The following is a 25,285-nucleotide window of genomic DNA, read 5'->3' as shown; positions in this document are numbered from 1 at the left end:
TAGGATTAGATACACGGCTCAGCAGACAGTATCACACAGGATAGGATTAGATACACGGCTCAGCAGTCAGTATCACACAGGATAGGATTAGATACACGGCTCAGCAGTCAGTACCACACAGGATAGGATTAGATACACAGCTCAGCAGTCGTCAGTATCACACATGATAGGATTAGATACACAGCAGACAGTATCAAACATGATAGGATTAGATACACGGCTCAGCAGACAGTATCACACAGGATAGGATTAGATACACGGCTCAGCAGACAGTATCACAAAAGATAGGATTAGATACACGGCTCAGCAGACAGTATCACACAGGATAGGATTAGATACACGGCTCAGCAGACAGTATCACACAGGATAGGATTAGATACACGGCTCAGCACACAGTATCACACATGATAGGATTAGATACACAGCTCAGCAGTCAGTATCACACATGATAGGATTAGATACACAGCAGACAGTATCAAACATGATAGGATTAGATACACGGCTCAGCAGACAGTATCACACAGGATAGGATTAGATACACGGCTCAGCAGACAGTATCACAAAGGATAGGATTAGATACACGACTCAGCAGACAGTATCACACAGGATAGGATTAGATACACGGCTCAGCAGACAGTATCACAAAGGATAGGATTAGATACACGGCTCAGCAGACAGTATCACACAGGATCGGATTAGATACAAGGCTCAGCAGACAGTATCACACAGCATAGGAATAGATACACGGCTCAGCAGTCAGTATCACACAGGATAGGATTAGATACATAGCTCAGCAGACAGTATCACACAGGATAGGATTAGATACATGGCTCAGCACACAGTATCACACATGATAGGATTAGATACACGGCTCAGCAGACAGTATCACACAGGATAGGATTAGATACACAGCTCAGAAATCAGTATCACACAGGACAGGATTAGATACACGGCTCAGCAGACAGTATCACACAGGATAGGATTAGATACACAGCTCAGAAATCAGTATCACACAGGACAGGATTAGATACACAGCTCAGCAGACAGTATCACACATGATGGGATTAGATACACAGCAGACAGTATCAAACATGATAGGATTAGATACACGGCTCAGCTGACAGTATCACACAGGATAGGATTAGATACACAGCTCAGCAGTCAGTATCACACATGATAGGATTAGATACACAGTTCAGCAGACAGTATCACACAGGATAGGATTAGATACATGGCTCAGCAGACAGTATCAAACATGATAGGATTAGATACACAGATCAGCAGACAGTATCACACATGATGGGATTAGATACACAACAGACAGTATCAAACATGATAGGATTAGATACACGGCTCAGCAGACAGTATCACACAGGATAGGATTAGCTACACGGCTCAGCAGTCAGTATCACACAGGATAGGATTAAATACATAGCTCAGCAGACAGTATCACACAGGATAGGATTAGCTACACGGCTCAGCAGTCAGTATCACACAGGATAGGATTAGATACACAGCTCAGCAGACAGTATCACAGGATAGGATTAGACACACAGCTCAGCAGTCAGTATCACACATGATAGGATTAGATACACGGCTCAGCAGACAGTATCACACAGGATAGGATTAGATACACGGCTCAGCAGTCAGTATCACACAGGATGGGATAAGATACACAGCTCAGCGGACAGTATCACACAGGATGGGATTAGATACACAGCTCAGCGGACAGTATCACACAGGATGGGATTAGATACACAGCTCAGCAGACAGTATCACACAGGACAGGATTAGATACACAGCTCAGCAGACAAAATCACACAGGATGGGATAAGATACATAGCTCAGCAGACAGTATCACACAGGATATGATTAGATACACGGCTCAGCAGTCAGTATCACACATGATAGGATTAGATACACGGCTCAGCAGTCAGTATCACAGGATAGGATTAGATATACGGCTCAGCAGACAGTATCACACAGGAGAGGATTAGATACACGGCTCAGCAGACAGTATCACACAGGATAGGATTAGATACACGGCTCAGCAGACAGTATCACACAGGATAGGATTAGATACACGGCTCAGCAGACAGTATCACACAGGAGACGATTAGATACACGGCTCAGCAGACAGTATCACACAGGAGAGGATTAGATACACAGCTCAGCAGACAGTATCACACAGGAGAGGATTAGATACACGGCTCAGCAGACAGTATCACACAGGTGAGGATTAGATACACGGCTCAGCAGACAGTATCACACAGGATAGGATTAGATACACGGCTCAGCAGAGAGTATCACACAGGTGAGAATTAGATACACAGCTCAGCAGACAGTATCACACAGGATAGGATTAGATACACGGCTCAGCAGACAGTATCACACAGGATAGGATTAGATACACGGCTCAGCACACAGTATCACGCAGCATAGGAATAGATACACAGCTCAGCAGTCAGTATCACACAGGAGAGGATTAGATACACGGCTCAGCAGACAGTATCACACAGGAGAGGATTAGATACACGGCTCAGCAGTCAGTATCACACAGGATAGGATTAGATACACAGCTCAGCAGACAGTATCACAGAGGATAGGATTAGATACATGGCTCAGCAGAGAGTATCACACAGTAGAGGATTAGATACACGGCTCAGCAGACAGTATCACACAGGAGACGATTAGATACACTGCTCAGCAGACAGTATCACACAGGAGACGATTAGATACACGGCTCAGCAGACAGTATCACACAGGATAGGATTAGATACACGACTCAGCAGTCAGTATCACACAGGATAGGATTAGATACACGGCTCAGCAGACAGTATCACACAGTAGAGGATTAGATACACGGCTCAGCAGACAGTATCACACAGGAGACGATTAGATACACGGCTCAGCAGACAGTATCACACAGGATAGGATTAGATACACGACTCAGCAGACAGTATCACACAGTAGAGGATTAGATACACGGCTCAGCAGACAGTATCACACAGGAGACGATTAGATACACGGCTCAGCAGACAGTATCACACAGGAGACGATTAGATACACGGCTCAGCAGACAGTATCACACAGGAGAGGATTAGATACACGGCTCAGCAGACAGTATCACACAGGAGACGATTAGATACACGGCTCAGCAGACAGTATCACACAGGAGAGGATTAGATACACAGATCAGCAGACAGTATCACACAGGAGAGGATTAGATACACGGCTCAGCAGACAGTATCACACAGGATAGGATTAGATACACAGCTCAGCAGACAGTATCACACAGGATAGGATTAGATACACGGCTCAGCAGAGAGTATCACACAGGTGAGAATTAGATACACAGCTCAGCAGACAGTATCACACAGGATAGGATTAGATACACGGCTCAGCAGACAGTATCACACAGGATAGGATTAGATACACGGCTCAGAACACAGTATCACGCAGCATAGGAATAGATACACAGCTCAGCAGTCAGTATCACACAGGAGAGGATTAGATACACGGCTCAGCAGTCAGTATCACACAGGATAGGAATAGATGCACAGCTCAGCAGTCAGTATCACACAGGATAGGATTAGATACACAGCTCAGCAGTCAGTATCACACAGGAGAGGATTAGATACACGGCTCAGCAGACAGTATCACACAGGATAGGATTAGATACACGGCTCAGCAGACAGTATCATACAGGATAGGATTAGATACACAGCTCAGCAGTCAGTATCACACAGGAGAGGATTAGATACACGGCTCAGCAGACAGTATCACACAGGATAGGATTAGATACACAGCTCAGCAGACAGTATCACACAGGATGGGATTAGATACACGGCTCAGCAGTCAGTATCACACAGGATAGGATTAGATACACGGCTCAGCAGACAGTATCACACAGGATAGGATTAGATACACAGCTCAGCAGACAGTATCACACAGGATGGGATTAGATACACGGCTCAGCAGTCAGTATCACACAGGATAGGATTAGATACACGGCTCAGAAGACAGTATCACACAGGATAGGATAAGATACACGGCTCAGCAGACAGTATCACACAGGATAGGATTAGATACACGGCTCAGCAGACAGTATCACACAGGATAGGATAAGATACACGGCTCAGCAGTCAGTATCACACAGGATAGGATTAGATACACAGCTCAGCAGTCAGTATCACACAGGATAGGATTAGATACACGGCTCAGCAGACAGTATCACACAGGATAGGATTAGATACACGGCTCAGCAGTCAGTATCACACAGGATAGGATTAGATACACGGCTCAGCAGACAGTATCACACAAGATAGGATTAGAGACACGGCTCAGCAGACAGTATCACACAGGATAGGATTAGATACACGGCTCAGCAGTCAGTATCACACAGGATAGGATTAGATACACGGCTCAGCAGACAGTATCACACAGGATAGGATTAGATACACGGCTCAGCAGTCAGTATCACACAGGATAGGATTAGATACACGGCTCAGCAGTCAGTACCACACAGGATAGGATTAGATACACAGCTCAGCAGTCAGTATCACACATGATAGGATTAGATACACAGCAGACAGTATCAAACATGATAGGATTAGATACACGGCTCAGCAGACAGTATCACACAGGATAGGATTAGATACACGACTCGGCAGACAGTATCACAAAAGATAGGATTAGATACACGGCTCAGCAGACAGTATCACACAGGATAGGATTAGATACACGGCTCAGCACACAGTATCACACATGATAGGATTAGATACACAGCTCAGCAGTCAGTATCACACATGATAGGATTAGATACACAGCAGACAGTATCAAACATGATAGGATTAGATACACGGATCAGCAGACAGTATCACACAGGATAGGATTAGATACACGGCTCAGCAGACAGTATCACACAGGATAGGATTAGATACACGGCTCAGCAGTCAGTATCACACAGGATAGGATTAGATACACGGCTCAGCAGTCAGTACCACACAGGATAGGATTAGATACACAGCTCAGCAGTCAGTATCACACATGATAGGATTAGATACACAGCAGACAGTATCAAACATGATAGGATTAGATACACGGCTCAGCAGACAGTATCACACAGGATAGGATTAGATACACGGCTCAGCAGACAGTATCACAAAAGATAGGATTAGATACACGGCTCAGCAGACAGTATCACACAGGATAGGATTAGATACACGGCTCAGCAGACAGTATCACACAGGATAGGATTAGATACACGGCTCAGCACACAGTATCACACATGATAGGATTAGATACACAGCTCAGCAGTCAGTATCACACATGATAGGATTAGATACACAGCAGACAGTATCAAACATGATAGGATTAGATACACGGCTCAGCAGACAGTATCACACAGGATAGGATTAGATACACGGCTCAGCAGACAGTATCACAAAGGATAGGATTAGATACACGACTCAGCAGACAGTATCACACAGGATAGGATTAGATACACGGCTCAGCAGACAGTATCACAAAGGATAGGATTAGATACACGGCTCAGCAGACAGTATCACACAGGATCGGATTAGATACAAGGCTCAGCACACAGTATCACACAGCATAGGAATATATACACGGCTCAGCAGTCAGTATCACACAGGATAGGATTAGATACATAGCTCAGCAGACAGTATCACACAGGATAGGATTAGATACACGGCTCAGCACACAGTATCACACATGATAGGATTAGATACACGGCTCAGCAGACAGTATCACACAGGATAGGATTAGATACACAGCTCAGAAATCAGTATCACACAGGACAGGATTAGATACACGGCTCAGCAGACAGTATCACACAGGATAGGATTAGATACACAGCTCAGAAATCAGTATCACACAGGACAGGATTAGATACACAGCTCAGCAGACAGTATCACACATGATGGGATTAGATACACAGCAGACAGTATCAAACATGATAGGATTAGATACACGGCTCAGCTGACAGTATCACACAGGATAGGATTAGATACACAGCTCAGCAGTCAGTATCACACATGATAGGATTAGATACACAGTTCAGCAGACAGTATCACACAGGATAGGATTAGATACATGGCTCAGCAGACAGTATCAAACATGATAGGATTAGATACACAGATCAGCAGACAGTATCACACATGATGGGATTAGATACACAACAGACAGTATCAAACATGATAGGATTAGATACACGGCTCAGCAGACAGTATCACACAGGATAGGATTAGCTACACGGCTCAGCAGTCAGTATCACACAGGATAGGATTAGATACATTAGATACACAGCTCAGCAGACAGTATCACAGGATAGGATTAGACACACAGCTCAGCAGTCAGTATCACACATGATAGGATTAGATACACGGCTCAGCAGACAGTATCACACAGGATAGGATTAGATACACGGCTCAGCAGTCAGTATCACACAGGATGGGATAAGATACATAGCTCAGCAGATAGTATCACACAGGATGGGATTAGATACACAGCTCAGCGGACAGTATCACACAGGATGGGATTAGATACACAGCTCAGCAGACAGTATCACACAGGACAGGATTGGATACACAGTCCAGCAGACATTATCACACAGGATAGGATTAGATACACAGCTCAGCAGACAGTATCACACAGGATAGGATTAGATACACAGCTCAGCAGTCAGTATCACACAGGATAGGATTAGATACACAGCTCAGCAGACAGTATCACACAGGATAGGATTGGATACACGGCTCAGCACACAGTATCACACAGGATAGGATTAGATACACGGCTCAGCAGACAGTATCACAGGATGGGATTAGGTGCACGGCTCAGCAGACAGTATCACACAGGATAGGATTAGATACACAGCTCAGCAGACAAAATCACACAGGATGGGATAAGATACATAGCTCAGCAGACAGTATCACACAGGATATGATTAGATACACGGCTCAGCAGTCAGTATCACACATGATAGGATTAGATACACGGCTCAGCAGTCAGTATCACAGGATAGGATTAGATATACGGCTCAGCAGACAGTAACACACAGGATAGGATTAGATACACGGCTCAGCAGTCAGTATCACACAGGATAGGATTAGATACACGGCTCAGCAGTCAGTATCACACAGGTTAGGATTAGATATACGGCTCAGCAGACAGTATCACACAGGATAGGATTAGATACACGGCTCAGCAGTCAGTATCAAACATGATAGGATTAGATACACAGATCAGCAGACAGTATCACACAGGAGGGGATTAGATACACAGCTCAGCAGACAGTATCACACAGGAGAGGATTAGATACACAGCTCAGCAGACAGTATCACACAGGAGAGGATTAGATACACAGCAGACAGTATCAAACATGATAGGATTAGATACACGGCTCAGCAGACAGTATCACACAGGATAGGATTAGATACACGGCTCAGCAGACAGTATCACAAAGGATAGGATTAGATACACGACTCAGCAGACAGTATCACACAGGATAGGATTAGATACACGGCTCAGCAGACAGTATCACAAAGGATAGGATTAGATACACGGCTCAGCAGCCGGTATCACACAGGATCGGATTAGATACACGGCTCAGCACACAGTATCACACAGCATAGGAATAGATACACGGCTCAGCAGTCAGTATCACACAGGATAGGATTAGATACATAGCTCAGCAGACAGTATCACACAGGATCGGATTAGATACATGGCTCAGCACACAGTATCACACATGATAGGATTAGATACACGGCTCAGCAGACAGTATCACACAGGATAGGATTAGATACACAGCTCAGAAATCAGTATCACACAGGACAGGATTAGATACACAGCTCAGCAGACAGTATCACACATGATGGGATTAGATACACAGCAGACAGTATCAAACATGATAGGATTAGATACACGGCTCAGATGACAGTATCACACAGGATAGGATTAGATACACAGCTCAGCAGTCAGCATCACATATGATAGGATTAGATACACAGTTCAGCAGACAGTATCACACAGGATAGGATTAGATACATGGCTCAGCAGACAGTATCAAACATGATAGGATTAGATACACAGATCAGCAGACAGTATCACACATGATGGGATTAGATACACAGCAGACAGTATCAAACATGATAGGATTAGCTACACGGCTCAGCAGTCAGCATCACACAGGATAGGATTAGATACATAGCTCAGCAGACAGTATCACACAGGATAGGATTAGCTAAACGGCTCAGCAGTCAGTATCACACAGGATAGGATTAGATACACAGCTCAGCACACAGTATCACAGGATAGGATTAGACACACAGCTCAGCAGTCAGTATCACACAGGATAGGATTAGATACACGGCTCAGCAGACAGTATCACAGGATAGGATTAGATACACGGCTCAGCAGTCAGTATCACACAGGATAGGATTAGATACACGGCTCAGCAGTCAGTATCACACAGGATGGGATTAGATACACAGCTCAGCAGACAGTATCACACAGGATGGGATTAGATACACGGCTCAGCAGTCAGTATCACACAGGATGGGATAAGATACATAGCTCAGCAGACCGTATCACACAGGATGGGATTAGATACACAGCTCAGCGGACAGTATCACACAGGATGGGATTAGATACACAGCTCAGCAGACAGTATCACACAGGACAGGATTGGATATACAGCTCAGCAGACAGTATCACACAGGACAGGATTGGATACACGGTTCAGCAGTCAGTATCACACAGGATAGGATTAGATACACGGCTCAGCAGTCAGTATCACACAGGATAGGATTAGATACACAGCTCAGCAGACAGTATCACACAGGACAGGATTGGATACACGGCTCAGCAGACAGTATCACACAGGATAGGATTAGACACACGGCTCAGCAGTCAGTATCACACAGGATAGGATTAGATACACAGCTCAGCAGACAGTATCACACAGGATAGGATTGGATACACGGCTCAACACACAGTATCACACAGGATAGGATTAGATACACGGCTCAGCAGACAGTATCACAGGATGGGATTAGGTGCACGGCTCAGCAGACAGTATCACACAGGATAGGATTAGATACACAGCTCAGCAGACAAAATCACACAGGATGGGATAAGATACATAGCTCAGCAGACAGTATCACACAGGATAGGATTAGATACACAGCTCAGCACACAGTATCACACAGGATAGGATTAGATACATAGCTCAGCAGACAGTATCACACAGGATATGATTAGATACACGGCTCAGCAGTCAGTATCACAGGATAGGATTAGATATACGGCTCAGCAGACAGTATCACACAGGATAGGATTAGATACACGGCTCAGCAGTCAGTATCAAACATGATAGGATTAGATACATAGCTCAGCAGACAGTATCACACAGCATAGGATTAGAATTACAGCTCAGCAGTCAGTATCACACAGGATAGGATTGGATACACAGCTCAGCAGTCAGTATCACAGGATAGGATTAGATATACGGCTCAGCAGACAGTATCACACAGGATAGGATTAGATACACGGCTCAGCAGTCAGTATCAAACATGATAGGATTAGATACACAGATCAGCAGACAGTATCACACAGGAGGGGATTAGATACACAGCTCAGCAGACAGTATCACACAGGAGAGGATTAGATACACAGCTCAGCAGACAGTATCACACAGGAGAGGATTAGATACACGGCTCAGCAGACAATATCACACAGGAGAGGATTAGATACACAGATGAGCAGACAGTATCACACAGGATGGGATTAGATACACGGCTCAGCAGTTAGTATTACACAGGATGGGATTAGATACACGGCTCAGCAGACAGTATCACACAGGATAGGATTAGATACACGGCTCAGCAGACAGTATCACACAGGATAGGATTAGATACACAGCTCAGCAGACAGTATCACACAGGATAGGATTAGATACACAGCTCAGCAGACAGTATCACACAGGAGAGGATTAGATACACAGCTCAGCAGACAGTATCACACAGGATAGGATTAGATACACAGCTCAGCAGACAGTATCACACAGGATAGGATTAGATACACGGCTCAGCAGACAGTATCACACAGGAGAGGATTAGATACACAGCTCAGCAGACAGTATCACACAGGATAGGATTAGATACACAGCTCAGCAGACAGTATCACACAGGAGAGGATTAGATACACAGCTCAGCAGACAGTATCACACAGGATAAGATTAGATACACGGCTCAGCGGACAGTATCACACAGGATAGGATTAGATACACAGCTCAGCAGACAGTATCACACAGGAGAGGATTAGATACATGGCTCAGCAGTCAGTATCACACATGATAGGATTAGATACACAGCTCAGCAGAGAGTATCACACAGGTGAGAATTAGATACACGGCTCAGCAGACAGTATCACACAGAATAGGATTAGATACACGGCTCAGCATACAGTATCACGCAGCATAGGATTAGATACACGGCTCAGCAGTCAGTATCACACATGATAGGATTAGATACACAGCTCAGCAGACGGTATCACACAGGATAGGATTAGATACACAGCTCAGCAGTCAGTATCACACAGGATATGATTAGATACACGGCTCAGCACACAGTATGACGCAGCATAGGAATAGATACACAGCTCAGCAGTCAGTATCACACAGGATAGGATTAGATACACGGCTCAGCAGACAGTATCACACAGGATAGGATTAGATACACGGCTCAGCACACAGTATCACACAGGATAGGATTAGATACACGGCTCAGCAGTCAGTATCACACAGGATAGGATTAGATACACAGCTCAGAAGACAGTATCACACAGGAGAGGATTAGATACACGGCTCAGCAGTCAGTATCACACATGATAGGATTAGATACACAGCTCAGCAGACGGTATCACACAGGAAAGGATTAGATACACAGCTCAGCAGTCAGTATCACACAGGATAGGATTAGATACACGGCTCAGCAGTCAGTATCACACAGGATAGGATTAGATACACAGTTCAGCAGTCAGTATCACACAGGATAGGATTAGATACACGGCTCAGCAGACAGTATCACAGAGGATAGGATTAGATACACGGCTCAGCAGTCAGTATCACACAGGATAGGATTAGATACACAGCTCTGCAGACAGTATCACACAGGATAGGATTAGATACACAGCTCAGCAGACAGTATCACACAGGATAGGATTAGATACACAGCTCAGCAGACGGTATCACACAGGATAGGATTAGATACACAGCTCAGCAGTCAGTATCACACAGGATAGGATTAGATACACGGCTCAGCACACAGTATCACACAGGATAGGATTAGATACACAGCTCAGCAGTCAGTATCACACAGGATAGGATTAGATACACGGCTCAGCAGACAGTATCACACAGGATAGGATTAGATACACGGCTCAGCAGACAGTATCACACAGGATAGGATTAGATACACGGCTCAGCACACAGTATCACACAGGATAGGATTAGATACACGGCTCAGCACACAGTATCACACAGGATAGGATTAGATACACGGCTCAGCAGACAGTATCACACAGGATAGGATTAGATACACAGCTCAGCAGTCAGAATCACACATGATAGGATTAGATACACAGTTCAGCACACAGTATCACACATGATAGGATTAGATACACAGCTCAGCAGATAGTATCACACAGGATACGATTAGCTACACGGCTCAGCAGACAGTATCACACAGGATAGGATTAGATACACGGCTCAGCAGTCAGTATCACACAGGATAGGATTAGATACACAGCTCAGCAGTCAGTATCACACATGATAGGATTAGATACACAGTTCAGCAGACAGTATCACACAGGAGAGGATTAGATACACGGCTCAGCAGTCAGTATCACACAGGATAGGATTAGATACACGGCTCAGCAGACAGTATCACACAGGATAGGATTAGATACACGGCTCAGCAGTCAGTATCACACAGGATAGGATTAGATACACAGCTCAGCAGTCAGTATCACACATGATAGGATTAGATACACAGTTCAGCAGACAGTATCACACAGGAGAGGATTAGATACACGGCTCAGCAGTCAGTATCACACAGGATAGGATTAGATACACGGCTCAGCAGACAGTATCACACATGTTAGGATTAGATACACAGCAGACAGTATCAAACATGATAGGATTAGATACACGGCTCAGCAGACAGTATCACACATGATAGGATTAGATACACAGCAGACAGTATCACACAGGATAGGATTAGATACACGGCTCAGCAGACAGTATCACACAGGATAGGATTAGATACACGGCTCAGCAGTCAGTATCCCACAGGATAGGATTAGATACACAGCTCAGCAGACAGTATCACACAGGATAGGATTAGATACACAGCTCAGCAGTCAGTATCAAACATGATAGGATTAGACACACAGCTCAGCAGTCAGTATCACACATGATAGGATTAGATACACAGCTCAGCAGACGGTATCACACAGGATAGGATTAGATACACAGCTCAGCAGTCAGTATCACACAGGATAGGATTAGATACACGGCTCAGCAGTCAGTATCACACAGGATAGGATTAGATACACAGCTCAGCAGTCAGTATCACACAGGATAGGATTAGATACACGGCTCAGCACACAGTATGACGCAGCATAGGAATAGATACACAGCTCAGCAGTCAGTATCACACAGGATAGGATTAGATACACGGCTCAGCAGACAGTATCACACTGGATAGGATTAGATACACGGCTCAGCAGTCAGTATCACACAGGATAGGATTAGATACACAGCTCTGCAGACAGTATCACACAGGATAGGATTAGATACACAGCTCAGCAGACAGTATCACACAGGATAGGATTAGATACACAGCTCAGCAGACGGTATCACACAGGATAGGATTAGATACACAGCTCAGCAGTCAGTATCACACAGGATAGGATTAGATACACGGCTCAGCACACAGTATCACACAGGATAGGATTAGATACACGGCTCAGCACACAGTATCACACAGGATAGGATTAGATACACAGCTCAGCAGTCAGTATCACACAGGATAGGATTAGATACACGGCTCAGCACACAGTATCACACAGGATAGGATTAGATACACGGCTCAGCACACAGTATCACACAGGATAGGATTAGATACACAGCTCAGCAGACAGTATCACACAGGATAGGATTAGATACACGGCACAGCACACAGTATCACACAGGATAGGATTAGATACACGGCTCAGCACACAGTATCACACAGGATAGGATTAGATACACGGCTCAGCAGACAGTATCACACAGGATAGGATTAGATACACAGCTCAGCAGTCAGAATCACACATGATAGGATTAGATACACAGTTCAGCACACAGTATCACACATGATAGGATTAGATACACAGCTCAGCAGATAGTATCACACAGGATACGATTAGCTACACGGCTCAGCAGACAGTATCACACAGGATAGGATTAGATACATGGCTCAGCAGACAGTATCACACAGGATAGGATTAGATACACGGCTCAGCAGTCAGTATCACACAGGAGGGGATTAGATACACGGCTCAGCAGACAGTATCACACAGGAGAGGATTAGATACACAGCTCAGCAGACGGTATCACACAGGAGGGGATTAGATACACAGCTCAGCAGACAGTATCACACAGGATAGGATTAGATACACGGCTCAGCAGTCAGTATCACACAGGAGGGGATTAGATACACGGCTCAGCAGACAGTATCACACAGGAGAGGATTAGATACACAGCTCAGCAGACGGTATCACACAGGAGGGGATTAGATACACAGCTCAGCAGACAGTATCACACAGGATAGGATTAGATACACGGCTCAGCAGTCAGTATCACATACAGTGGGGCAAAAAAGTATTTAGTCAGTCAGCAATAGTGTAAGTTCCACCACTTATAGGGAACCTGTCACCCCGTTTTTTGAGATTGAGCTATAAATACTGTTAAATAGGGCCTGCGCTGTGTGTTACTATAGTGTATGTAGTGTACCCTGATTCCCCATGTATGTTGAGAAATACATTACCAAAGTCGCCGTTTTCGCCTGTCAATCAGGCTGGTCAGGTCGGGTGGGCGTGTTCACAGCGCTCTTTTCTTCTCCAGCTTTCCGTTGGTGGCGTAGTGGTGTGCGCATGTCCAAGGTCCGAATTCCCTGCGCCCACGTGAAGACACAGCACGCGATCTGCGCTGTCATCCCTTTCATCGGTGGAGGCGGCCATCTTCCTGGGGCCGCGCGTGCGCAGATGGAGTGCTCTGCTGCACGGGGCTTCAGGAAAATGGCCGCGGGATGCCGCGCGTGCGCACAAGAGATCGCGGTGGCCATTTTCCCAAAGCCGAGTTTGCATCTCAGCTTTGGGAAAATGGCCGCCGCGATCTCTAATGCGCACGCACGGCATCCCACGGCCATTTTCCTGAAGCCCCGTGCAGCAGAGCACTCCATCTGCGCACGCGCGGCCCCAGGAAGATGGCCGCCCCCACCGATGAAAGGGATGACAGCGCAGATCGCGCGCTGTGTCTTCACGTGGGCGCAGGGAATTCGGACCTTGGACATGCGCACACCACTACACCACCAACGGAAAGCTGGAGAAGAAAAGAGCGCTGTGAACACGCCCACCTGACCAGACCAGCCTGATTGACAGGCGAAAACGGCAACTTTGGTAATGTATTTCTCAACATACATGGGGAATCAGGGTACACTACATACACTATAGTAACGCACAGCGCAGGCCCTATTTAACAGTATTTATAGCTCAATCTGAAAAAACGGGGTGACAGGTTCCCTTTAAAAAGATGAGAGGCGTCTGTAGTTTACATCATAGGTAGACCTCAACTATGGGAGACAAGCTGAGAAAAAAAAAATCCAGAAAATCACATTGTCTGTTTTTTTAACATTTTATTTGCATATTATGGTGGAAAATAAGTATTTGGTCAGAAACAAAATTTCATCTCAATACTTTGTAATATATCCTTTGTTGGCAATGACAGAGGTCAAACGTTTTCTGAAGGTCTTCACAAGGTTGCCACACACTGTTGTTGGTATGTTGGCCCATTCCTCCATGCAGATCTCCTCTAGAGCAGTGATGTTTTTAGCTTTTCACCTGGCAACACGGACTTTCAACTCCCTCCAAAGGTTTTCTATAGGGTTGAGATCTGGAGACTGGCTAGGCCACTCCAGGACCTTGAAATGCTTCTTACGAAGCCACTCCTTCGTTGCCCTGGCGGTGTGCTTTGGATCATTGTCATGTTGAAAGACCCAGCCACGTTTCATCTTCAATGCCCTTGCTGATGGAAGGAGGTTTGCACTCAAAATCTCACGATACATGGCCCCATTCATTCTTTCATGTACCCGGATCAGTCGTCCTGGTCCCTTTGCAGAGAAACAGCCCCAAAGCATGATGTTTCCACCACCATGCTTTACAGTAGGTATGGTGTTTGATGGATGCAACTCAGTATTCTTTTTCCTCCAAACACGACAAGTTGTGTTTCTACCAAACAGTTCCAGTTTGGTTTCATCAGACCATAGGACATTCTCCCAAAACTCCTCTGGATCATCCAAATGCTCTCTAGCAAACTTCAGACGGGCCCGGACATGTACTGGCTTAAGCAGTGGGACACGTCTGGCACTGCAGGATCTGAGTCCATGGTGGCGTAGTGTGTTACTTATGGTAGGCCTTGTTACATTGGTCCCAGCTCTCTGCAGTTCATTCACTAGGTCTCCCCGCGTGGTTCTGGGATTTTTGCTCACCGTTCTTGTGATCATTCTGACCCCACGGGGTGGGATTTTGCGTGGAGCCCCAGATCGAGGGAGATTATCAGTGGTCTTGTATGTCTTCCATTTTCTAATTATTGCTCCCACTGTTGATTTCTTCACTCCAAGCTGGTTGGCTATTGCAGATTCAGTCTTCCCAGCCTGGTGCAGGGCTACAATTTTGTTTCTGGTGTCCTTTGACAGCTCTTTGGTCTTCACCATAGTGGAGTTTGGAGTCAGACTGTTTGAGGGTGTGCACAGGTGTCTTTTTATACTGATAACAAGTTTAAACAGGAGCCATTACTACAGGTAATGAGTGGAGGACAGAGGAGCCTCTTAAAGAAGAAGTTACAGGTCTGTGAGAGCCAGAAATCTTGATTGTTTGTTTCTGACCAAATACTTATTTTCCACCATAATATGCAAAAAAAATGTTAAAAAAACAGACAATGTGATTTTCTGGATTTTTTTTCTCAGTTTGTCTCCCATAGTTGAGGTCTACCTATGATGTAAATTACAGACGCCTCTCATCTTTTTAAGTGGTGGAACTTGCACTATTGCTGACTGACTAAATACTTTTTTGCCCCACTGTATGATGGGATAAGATACACAGCTCAGCGGACAGTATAACACAGGATAGGATTAGATAGATAGTTATTAAGGTTGAAGGAAGACTATAAGTCCATCTAGTTCACCCCATAGCCTAACCTAACATGCCCTAACATGTTGATCCAGAGGAAGGCAAAAAAAAACCCATGTGGCAAAGAGTAAGCTCCACATTGGGGAAAAAAATTCCTTCCCGACTCCACATACGGCAATCAGACTAGTTCCCTGGATCAACGCCCTATCAAGGAATCTAGTGTATATACCCTGTAACATTATACTTTTCCAGAAATGTATCCAGTCCCCTCTTAAATTTAAGTAATGAATAACTCATTACACATCATACGGCAGAGAGTTCCATAGTCTCACTGCTCTTACAGTAAAGAATCCGCGTCTGTTATTATGCTTAAACCTTTTTTCCTCCAGACGTAGAGGATGCCCCCTAGTCCCTGTCTCAGGTCTATGATTAAAAAGATCATCAGAAAGGTCTTTGTACTGTCCCCTCATATATTTATACATTAACATAAGATCACCCCTTAGTCTTCGATTAGATACACGGCTCAGCGGACAGTATCACACAGGATGGGATTAGATACACAGCTCAGCAGTCAGTATCACACAAGATAGGATTAGATACACGGCTCAGCAGACAGTATCACACAGGATAGGATTAGATACACGGCTCAGCAGACAGTATCACACAGGAGAGGATTAGATACACGGCTCAGCACACAGTATCACACAGGAGAGGATTAGATACACCGCTCAGCAGTCAGTATCACACAGGATGGGATTAGATACACAGCTCAGCAGTCAGTATCACACAAGATAGGATTAGATACACGGCTCAGCAGTCAGTATCACACAGGATAGGATTAGATACACAGCTCAGCAGTCAGTATCACACAAGATAGGATTAGATACACGGCTCAGCAGACAGTATCACACAGGATAGGATTAGATACACGGCTCAGCAGACAGTATCACACAGGAGAGGATTAGATACACGGCTCAGCACACAGTATCACACAGGAGAGGATTAGATACACCGCTCAGCAGACAGTATCACACAGGATAGGATTAGATACACAGCTCAGCAGTCAGTATCACACAAGATAGGATTAGATACACGGCTCAGCAGACAGTATCACACAGGATAGGATTAGATACACGGCTCAGCAGACAGTATCACACAGGAGAGGATTAGATACACGGCTCAGCACACAGTATCACACAGGAGAGGATTAGATACACCGCTCAGCAGTCAGTATCACACAGGATGGGATTAGATACACAGCTCAGCAGTCAGTATCACACAAGATAGGATTAGATACACGGCTCAGCAGTCAGTATCACACAGGATAGGATTAGATACACAGCTCAGCAGTCAGTATCACACAAGATAGGATTAGATACACGGCTCAGCAGACAGTATCACACAGGATAGGATTAGATACACGGCTCAGCAGACAGTATCACACAGGAGAGGATTAGATACACGGCTCAGCACACAGTATCACACAGGAGAGGATTAGATACACCGCTCAGCAGTCAGTGTAACACAGGATAGGATTAGATACACGGCTCAGCAGACAGTATCACACAGGATAGGATTAGATACATGGCTCAGCACACAGTATCACACAGGATGGGATTAGATACACAGCTCAGCAGTCAGTATCACACAAGATAGGATTAGATACACGGCTCAGCAGTCAGTATCACACAGGATAGGATTAGATACACGGCTCAGCAGACAGTATCACACAGGAGAGGATTAGATACACGGCTCAGCACACAGTATCACACAGGAGAGGATTAGATACACCGCTCAGCAGTCAGTGTAACACAGGATAGGATTAGATACACGGCTCAGCAGACAGTATCACACAGGATAGGATTAGATACACGGCTCAGCACACAGTATCACACAGGATGGGATTAGATACACAGCTCAGCAGTCAGTATCACACAAGATAGGATTAGATACACGGCTCAGCAGACAGTATCACACAGGATAGGATTAGATACACGGCTCAGCAGACAGTATCACACAGGAGAGGATTAGATACACGGCTCAGCACACAGTATCACACAGGAGAGGATTAGATACACGGCTCAGCACACAGTATCACACAGGATAGGATTAGATACACAGCTCAGCAGTCAGTATCACACAAGATAGGATTAGATACACGGCTCAGCAGACAGTATCACACAGGATAGGATTAGATACACGGCTCAGCAGACAGTATCACACAGGAGAGGATTAGATACACGGCTCAGCACACAGTATCACACAGGAGAGGATTAGATACACCGCTCAGCAGTCAGTGTAACACAGGATAGGATTAGATACACAGCTCAGCAGTCAGTATCACACAGGAGAGGATTAGATACACCGCTCAGCACACAGTATCACACAGGATAGGATTAGATACACCGCTCAGCAGTCAGTGTAACACAGGATAGGATTAGATACACGGCTCAGTAGTAGCAGTGTTCTTCAGTGGATAGACTGACAGAAAATCATTGTCTGATCCCACTTGTGGAGTCCTGAAGAGCTGCTTGTTGTCAGTGAATGGAGATTATTGCATTCACATCTTCAGCCTGGAATCCTGCACATAATAACACATCAGATGATACATCTCACAGCTGAAGCTTTGTCACAGTTGTATCCAATCTAGACAATCGTGTCTGCACTGAACACATCACTGCAAAACGCTCTCTCTCCTGTGCTGTTGGTTTGTTACAGTGTATCAGTGCAGGCAGCTGAACAGTCAAGGACTCTAACCTAATACATGTTGCCTGCACTGATACATCGCTCGGGCTCTTGTGCCATCCCTGAAGGGTCAGTACCAGTTACAGAGTTTATACCAGTCCTAAAGGATTAGTACCAGTCCCAAATGGCTAATTCGGGCCCTGGAGAATCTGTACTAGTCTTGCAGGGACTTGTACCCGTCCTGGAGGAACTGTACCTGTCTTGGAGGATTATTACCAGTTCTGGAAGGTTATACAACACAGTAAAGTCAGATCACCAAGCATGGATATCCTCAAGGATTAATACAGTCCCAAATGATAAGATAAAAGATGAAGGATTTCCCCCCAAAAATGTTTATTCCACGTTGCAGTAAAATTAGTCAAAATAGAAGTGGAGCCACTAGTCACACGAATATATTTTGGTAATTACACCTTAGTCGTGGCTGAGTTCAGCCCTAGAGGATGAATTCCAGCGCAGGGAGTTAGTACCACTCCAGGGGGTCCAATACCATCAGTGATTAGAATAGTCTCTCCTAAAAGTTACTCGCTCATTTATAGAGGATGTCATTGATGTAAATTGTTGAGGAGTTTGAATTTCTTCTCAGCAGGTTCCTCGGGGAGGGGTCATTACTGTTCCTTCTTGGTGGAGATCATAGACTGGACCTAAAAAGCAAGAGACACAACTTTATGCTTCTTTCCCCCAATGTAATATCCATTATAGTTACTTATTAGTTAGTCTAATTTGTAACAGAAAATTCCCTGTGTCATACTCCGCCCCGCAGACCCTAAACTAAACAAAGAACACCAAACAAAAAGTCCCTGTATCATGCGCCACCCACCGCAGACCCTACAGTAAATAAAAAACATTAAAATGAAGATCCATGTCAAACTCTGCCCCCACAGACCCTACACTAAACTAAGAACAAGGAAGAGATGATCCTTGTGTCATGCTCCGCCCCTGCAGATCCTACACTAAACAAAGAACATAGAAGAGATGATTCTTGTGTCATGCTCCGACATCGCAGATCCTACACTAAAAGAACATGGAAGAGATGATTCTTGTGTCATGCTCCGCCCCTGCTGATCCTACACTAAACAAAGAACATGGAAGAGATGATCCTTGTGTCATGCTCCGCCCCTGCAGATCCTACACTAAACAAAGAACATGGAAGAGATGATTCTTGTGTCATGCTCCGCCCCTGCTGATCCTACACTAAACAAAGAACATGGAAGAGATGATCCTTGTGTCATGCTCCGCCCCTGCAGATCCTACACTAAACAAAGAACATGGAAGAGATGATTCTTGTGTCATGCTCCGCCCCTGCAGATCCTACACTAAACAAAGAACATGGAAGAGATGATTCTTGTGTCATGCTCCGCCCCTGCAGATCCTACACTAAACAAAGAACATGGAAGAGATGATTCTTGTGTCATGCTCCGACATCGCAGATCCTGCACTAAACAAAGAACATGGAAGAGATGATTCTTGTGTCATGCTCCGCCCCTGCAGATCCTACACTAAAAGAACATGGAAGAGATGATTCTTGTGTCATGCTCCGACATCACAGACCCTACACTAAACAAAGAACATGGAAGAGATGATTCTTGTGTCATGCTCCGCCCCTGCAGATCCTACACTAAACAAATAACATGGAAGAGATGATTCTTGTGTCATGCTCCGACAACGCAGATCCTACACTAAACAAAGAACATGGAAGAGATGATTCTTGTGTCATGCTCCGACATCGCAGATCCCACACTAAACAAAGAACATGGAAGAGATGATTCTTGTGTCATGCTCCGACATCGCAGATCCTACACTAAACAAAGAACATGGAAGAGATGATTCTTGTGTCATGCTCCGCCCCTGCGGACCCTACACTAAACAAAGAACATGGAAGAGATAATTCTTGTGTCATGCTCCGACATCGCAGATCCTACACTAAACAAAGAACATGGAAGAGATGATTCTTGTGTCATGCTCCGCCCCTGCAGATCCTACACTAAACAAAGAACATGGAAGAGATAATTCTTGTGTCATGCTCCGACATCGCAGATCCTACACTAAACAAAGAACATGGAAGAGATGATTCTTGTGTCATGCTCCGCCCCTGCAGATCCTACACTAAACAAAGAACATGGAAGAGATGATTCTTGTGTCATGCTCCGACCCTGCAGATCCTACACTAAACAAAGAACTTGGAAGAGATAATTCTTGTGTCATGCTCCGCCCCTGCAGATCCTACACTAAACAAAGAACATGGAAGAGATGATTCTTGTGTCATGCTCCGCCCCTGCAGATGCTACACTAAAAGAACATGGAAGAGATGATTCTTGTGTCATGCTCCGCCCCTGCAGATCCTACACTAAACAAAGAACATGGAAGAGATGATTCTTGTGTCATGCTCCGACATCGCAGATCCTACACTAAACAAAGAACATGGAAGAGATGATTCTTGTGTCATGCTCCGACATCGCAGATCCTACACTAAACAAAGAACATGGAAGAGATGATTCTTGTGTCATGCTCCGCCCCTGCAGATCCTACACTAAACAAAGAACATGGAAGAGATGATTCTTGTGTCATGCTCCGACCCTGCAGATCCTACACTAAACAAAGAAATTGGAAGAGATAATTCTTGTGTCATGCTCCGACCCTGCAGATCCTACACTAAACAAAGAACATGGAAGAGATAATTCTTGTGTCATGCTCCGACCCCACAGACCCTACACTAAACAAAGAACATGGAAGAGATGATTCTTGTGTCATGCTCCGACCCCGCAGATCCTACACTAAACAAAGAACATGAAAGAGATGATTCTTGTGTCATGCTCCGCCCCTGCAGATCCTACACTAAACAAAGAACATGGAAGAGATGATTCTTGTGTCATGCTCCGCCCCTGCAGATGCTACACTAAAAGAACATGGAAGAGATGATTCTTGTGTCATGCTCCGACATCGCAGATCCCACACTAAACAAAGAACATGGAAGAGATAATTCTTGTGTCATGCTCCGCCCCTGCAGATCCTACGCTAAACAAAGAACATGGAAGAGATGATTCTTGTGTCATGCTCCGACAACGCAGATCCTACACTAAACAAAGAACATGGAAGAGATGATTCTTGTGTCATGCTCCGACATCGCAGATCCTACACTAAACAAAGAACATGGAAGAGATGATTCTTGTGTCATGCTCCGCACCTGCAGACCCTACACTACACAAAGAACATGGAAGAGATGATTCTTGTGTCATGCTCCGACCCCGCAGATCCTACACTAAACAAAGAACATGGAAGAGATGATTCTTGTGTCATGCTCCGACCCTGCAGACCCTACACTAAACAAAGAACATGGAAGAGATGATTCTTGTGTCATGCTCCGACAACGCAGATCCTACACTAAACAAAGAACATGGAAGAGATGATTCTTGTGTCATGCTCCGACATCGCAGATCCTACACTAAACAAAGAACATGGAAGAGATGATTCTTGTGTCATGCTCCGCACCTGCAGACCCTACACTACACAAAGAACATGGAAGAGATGATTCTTGTGTCATGCTCCGACCCCGCAGATCCTACACTAAACAAAGAACATGGAAGAGATGATTCTTGTGTCATGCTCCGACCCTGCAGATCCTACACTAAACAAAGAACATGGAAGAGATGATTCTTGTGTCATGCTCCGACATCGCAGATCCTACACTAAACAAAGAACATGGAAGAGATGATTCTTGTGTCATGCTCCGCACCTGCAGACCCTACACTACACAAAGAACATGAAAGAGATGATTCTTGTGTCATGCTCCGACATCGCAGATCCTACACTAAACAAATAACATGGAAGAGATGATTCTTGTGTCATGCTCCGCACCTGCAGATCCTACACTAAACAAAGAACATGGAAGAGATGATTCTTGTGTCATGCTCCGACCCGTCAGATCCTACACTAAACAAAGAACATGGAAGAGATGATTCTTGTGTCATGCTCCGACATCGCAGATCCTACACTAAACAAAGAACATGGAAGAGATGATTCTTGTGTCATGCTCCGCACCTGCAGACCCTACACTACACAAAGAACATCGAAGAGATGATTCTTGTGTCATGCTCCGACCCCGCAGATCCTACACTAAACAAAGAACATGGAAGAGATGATTCTTGTGTCATGCTCCGACCCTGCAGATCCTACACTAAACAAAGAACATGGAAGAGATGATTCTTGTGTCATGCTCCGACATCGCAGATCCTACACTAAACAAAGAACATGGAAGAGATGATTCTTGTGTCATGCTCCGACCCCGCAGATCCTACACTAAACAAAGAAAAAGGAAGAGATGATTCTTGTGTCATGCTCCGACATCGCAGATCCTACACTAAACAAAGAACATGGAAGAGATGATTCTTGTGTCATGCTCCGACCCGTCAGATCCTACACTAAACAAAGAACATGGAAGAGATGATTCTTGTGTCATGCTCCGACATCGCAGATCCTACACTAAACAAAGAACAAGGAAGAGATAATTCTTGTGTCATGCTCCGACCCCGCAGATCCTACATTAAACAAAGAAAAAGGAAGAGATAATTCTTGTGTCATGCTCCGACATCGCAGATCCTACACTGAACAAAGAACATGGAAGAGATGATTCTTGTGTCATGCTCCGACGCCGCAGATCCCACACTAAACAAAGAACATGGAAGAGATGATTCTTGTGTCATGCTGCGACATCGCAGATCCTACACTAAACAAAGAACATGGAAGAGATGATTCTTGTGTCATGCTCCGACATCACAGACCCTACACTAAACAAAGAACATGGAAGAGATGATTCTTGTGTCATGCTCCGACATTGCAGATCCTACACTAAACAAAGAACATGGAAGAGATGATTCTTGTGTCATGCTCCGCCCCTGCAGATCCTACACTAAACAAAGAACATGGAAGAGATGATTCTTGTGTCATGCTCCGCCCCTGCAGACCCTACACTAAACTAAATACATGAAAGAGATGATTCTTGTGTCATGCTCCGACCCTGCAGACCCTACACTAAACAAAGAACATGGAAGAGATAATTCTTGTGTCATGCTCCGCCCCTGCAGACCCTACACTAACCAAAATACATGAAAGAGATGATTCTTGTGTCATGCTCCGCCCCTGGAGATCCTACACTAAACAAAGAACATGGTAGAGCTGATTCTTGTGTCATGCTCCGCCCCTGCAGATCCTACACTAAACAAAGAACATGGTAGAGATGATTCTTGTGTCATGCTCCGCCCCTGCAGACCCTACACTAAACAAAGAACATGGAAGAGATAATTCTTGTGTCATGCTCCGCCCCTGCAGACCCTACACTAAACAAAAAGCCTGAAAGAAATTATTCTTGTGTCATGCTCCGACCACGCAGATCCTACACTAAACAAAGAACATGAAAGAGATAATTCTTGTGTCATGCTCTGCCCCTGCAGACCCTACACTAAACTAAATACATGAAAGAGATGATTCTTGTGTCATGCTCCGACCCCACAGACCCTACACTAAACTAAATACATGAAAGAGATGATTCTAGTGTCATGCTCCGCCCCTGCAGACCCTACACTAAACTAAATACATGAAAGAGATGATTTCTGTGTCATGCTCCGCCCCTGCAGACCCTACACTAAACAAAGAACATGAAAGAGATCATTCTTGTGTCATGCTCTGCCCCTGCAGACCCTACACTAAACTAAATACATGAAAGAGATGATTTCTGTGTCATGCTCCGCCCCTGCAGACCCTACACTAAACTAAATACATGAAAGAGATGATTCTTGTGTCATGCTCCGCCCCTGCAGACCCTACACTAAACTAAATACATGAAAGAGATGATTTCTGTGTCATGCTCCGCCCCTGCAGATCCTACACTAAACAAAGAACATGGAAGAGATAATTCTTGTGTCATGCTCCACCCCTGCAGACCCTACACTAAACAAAAAGCCTGAAAGAAATTATTCTTGTGTCATGCTCCGACCACGCAGATCCTACACTAAACAAAGAACATGAAAGAGATAATTCTTGTGTCATGCTCCACCCCTGCAGACCCTACACT

At 44.9% G+C, this 25,285-nt stretch overlaps 1 protein-coding gene across 1 annotated transcript in view; it reads right to left on the bottom strand.

Annotated features, from left to right (window-relative positions):
• Positions 1-19,537: 19,537 nt before the first annotated feature.
• The window catches only part of TEX55 (testis expressed 55), a 154,176-nt gene continuing 148,428 nt past the window's right edge, over positions 19,538-25,285 (bottom strand). The window contains exon 6 of the mRNA XM_069760570.1: positions 19,538-19,862. Within this exon, the coding sequence (XP_069616671.1) occupies positions 19,827-19,862 (36 nt within the window). The 3' untranslated portion in view covers positions 19,538-19,826. The remainder of the gene's footprint in view (positions 19,863-25,285) is intronic.

Source organism: Ranitomeya imitator, chromosome 3, assembly GCF_032444005.1.
Source record: "Ranitomeya imitator isolate aRanImi1 chromosome 3, aRanImi1.pri, whole genome shotgun sequence".
Classification (NCBI taxonomy): Eukaryota; Metazoa; Chordata; class Amphibia; order Anura; family Dendrobatidae; genus Ranitomeya; species Ranitomeya imitator.
Note: the sequence above shows the minus strand (reverse complement) of the source record. Positions and strands in the feature narration are given on the sequence as shown.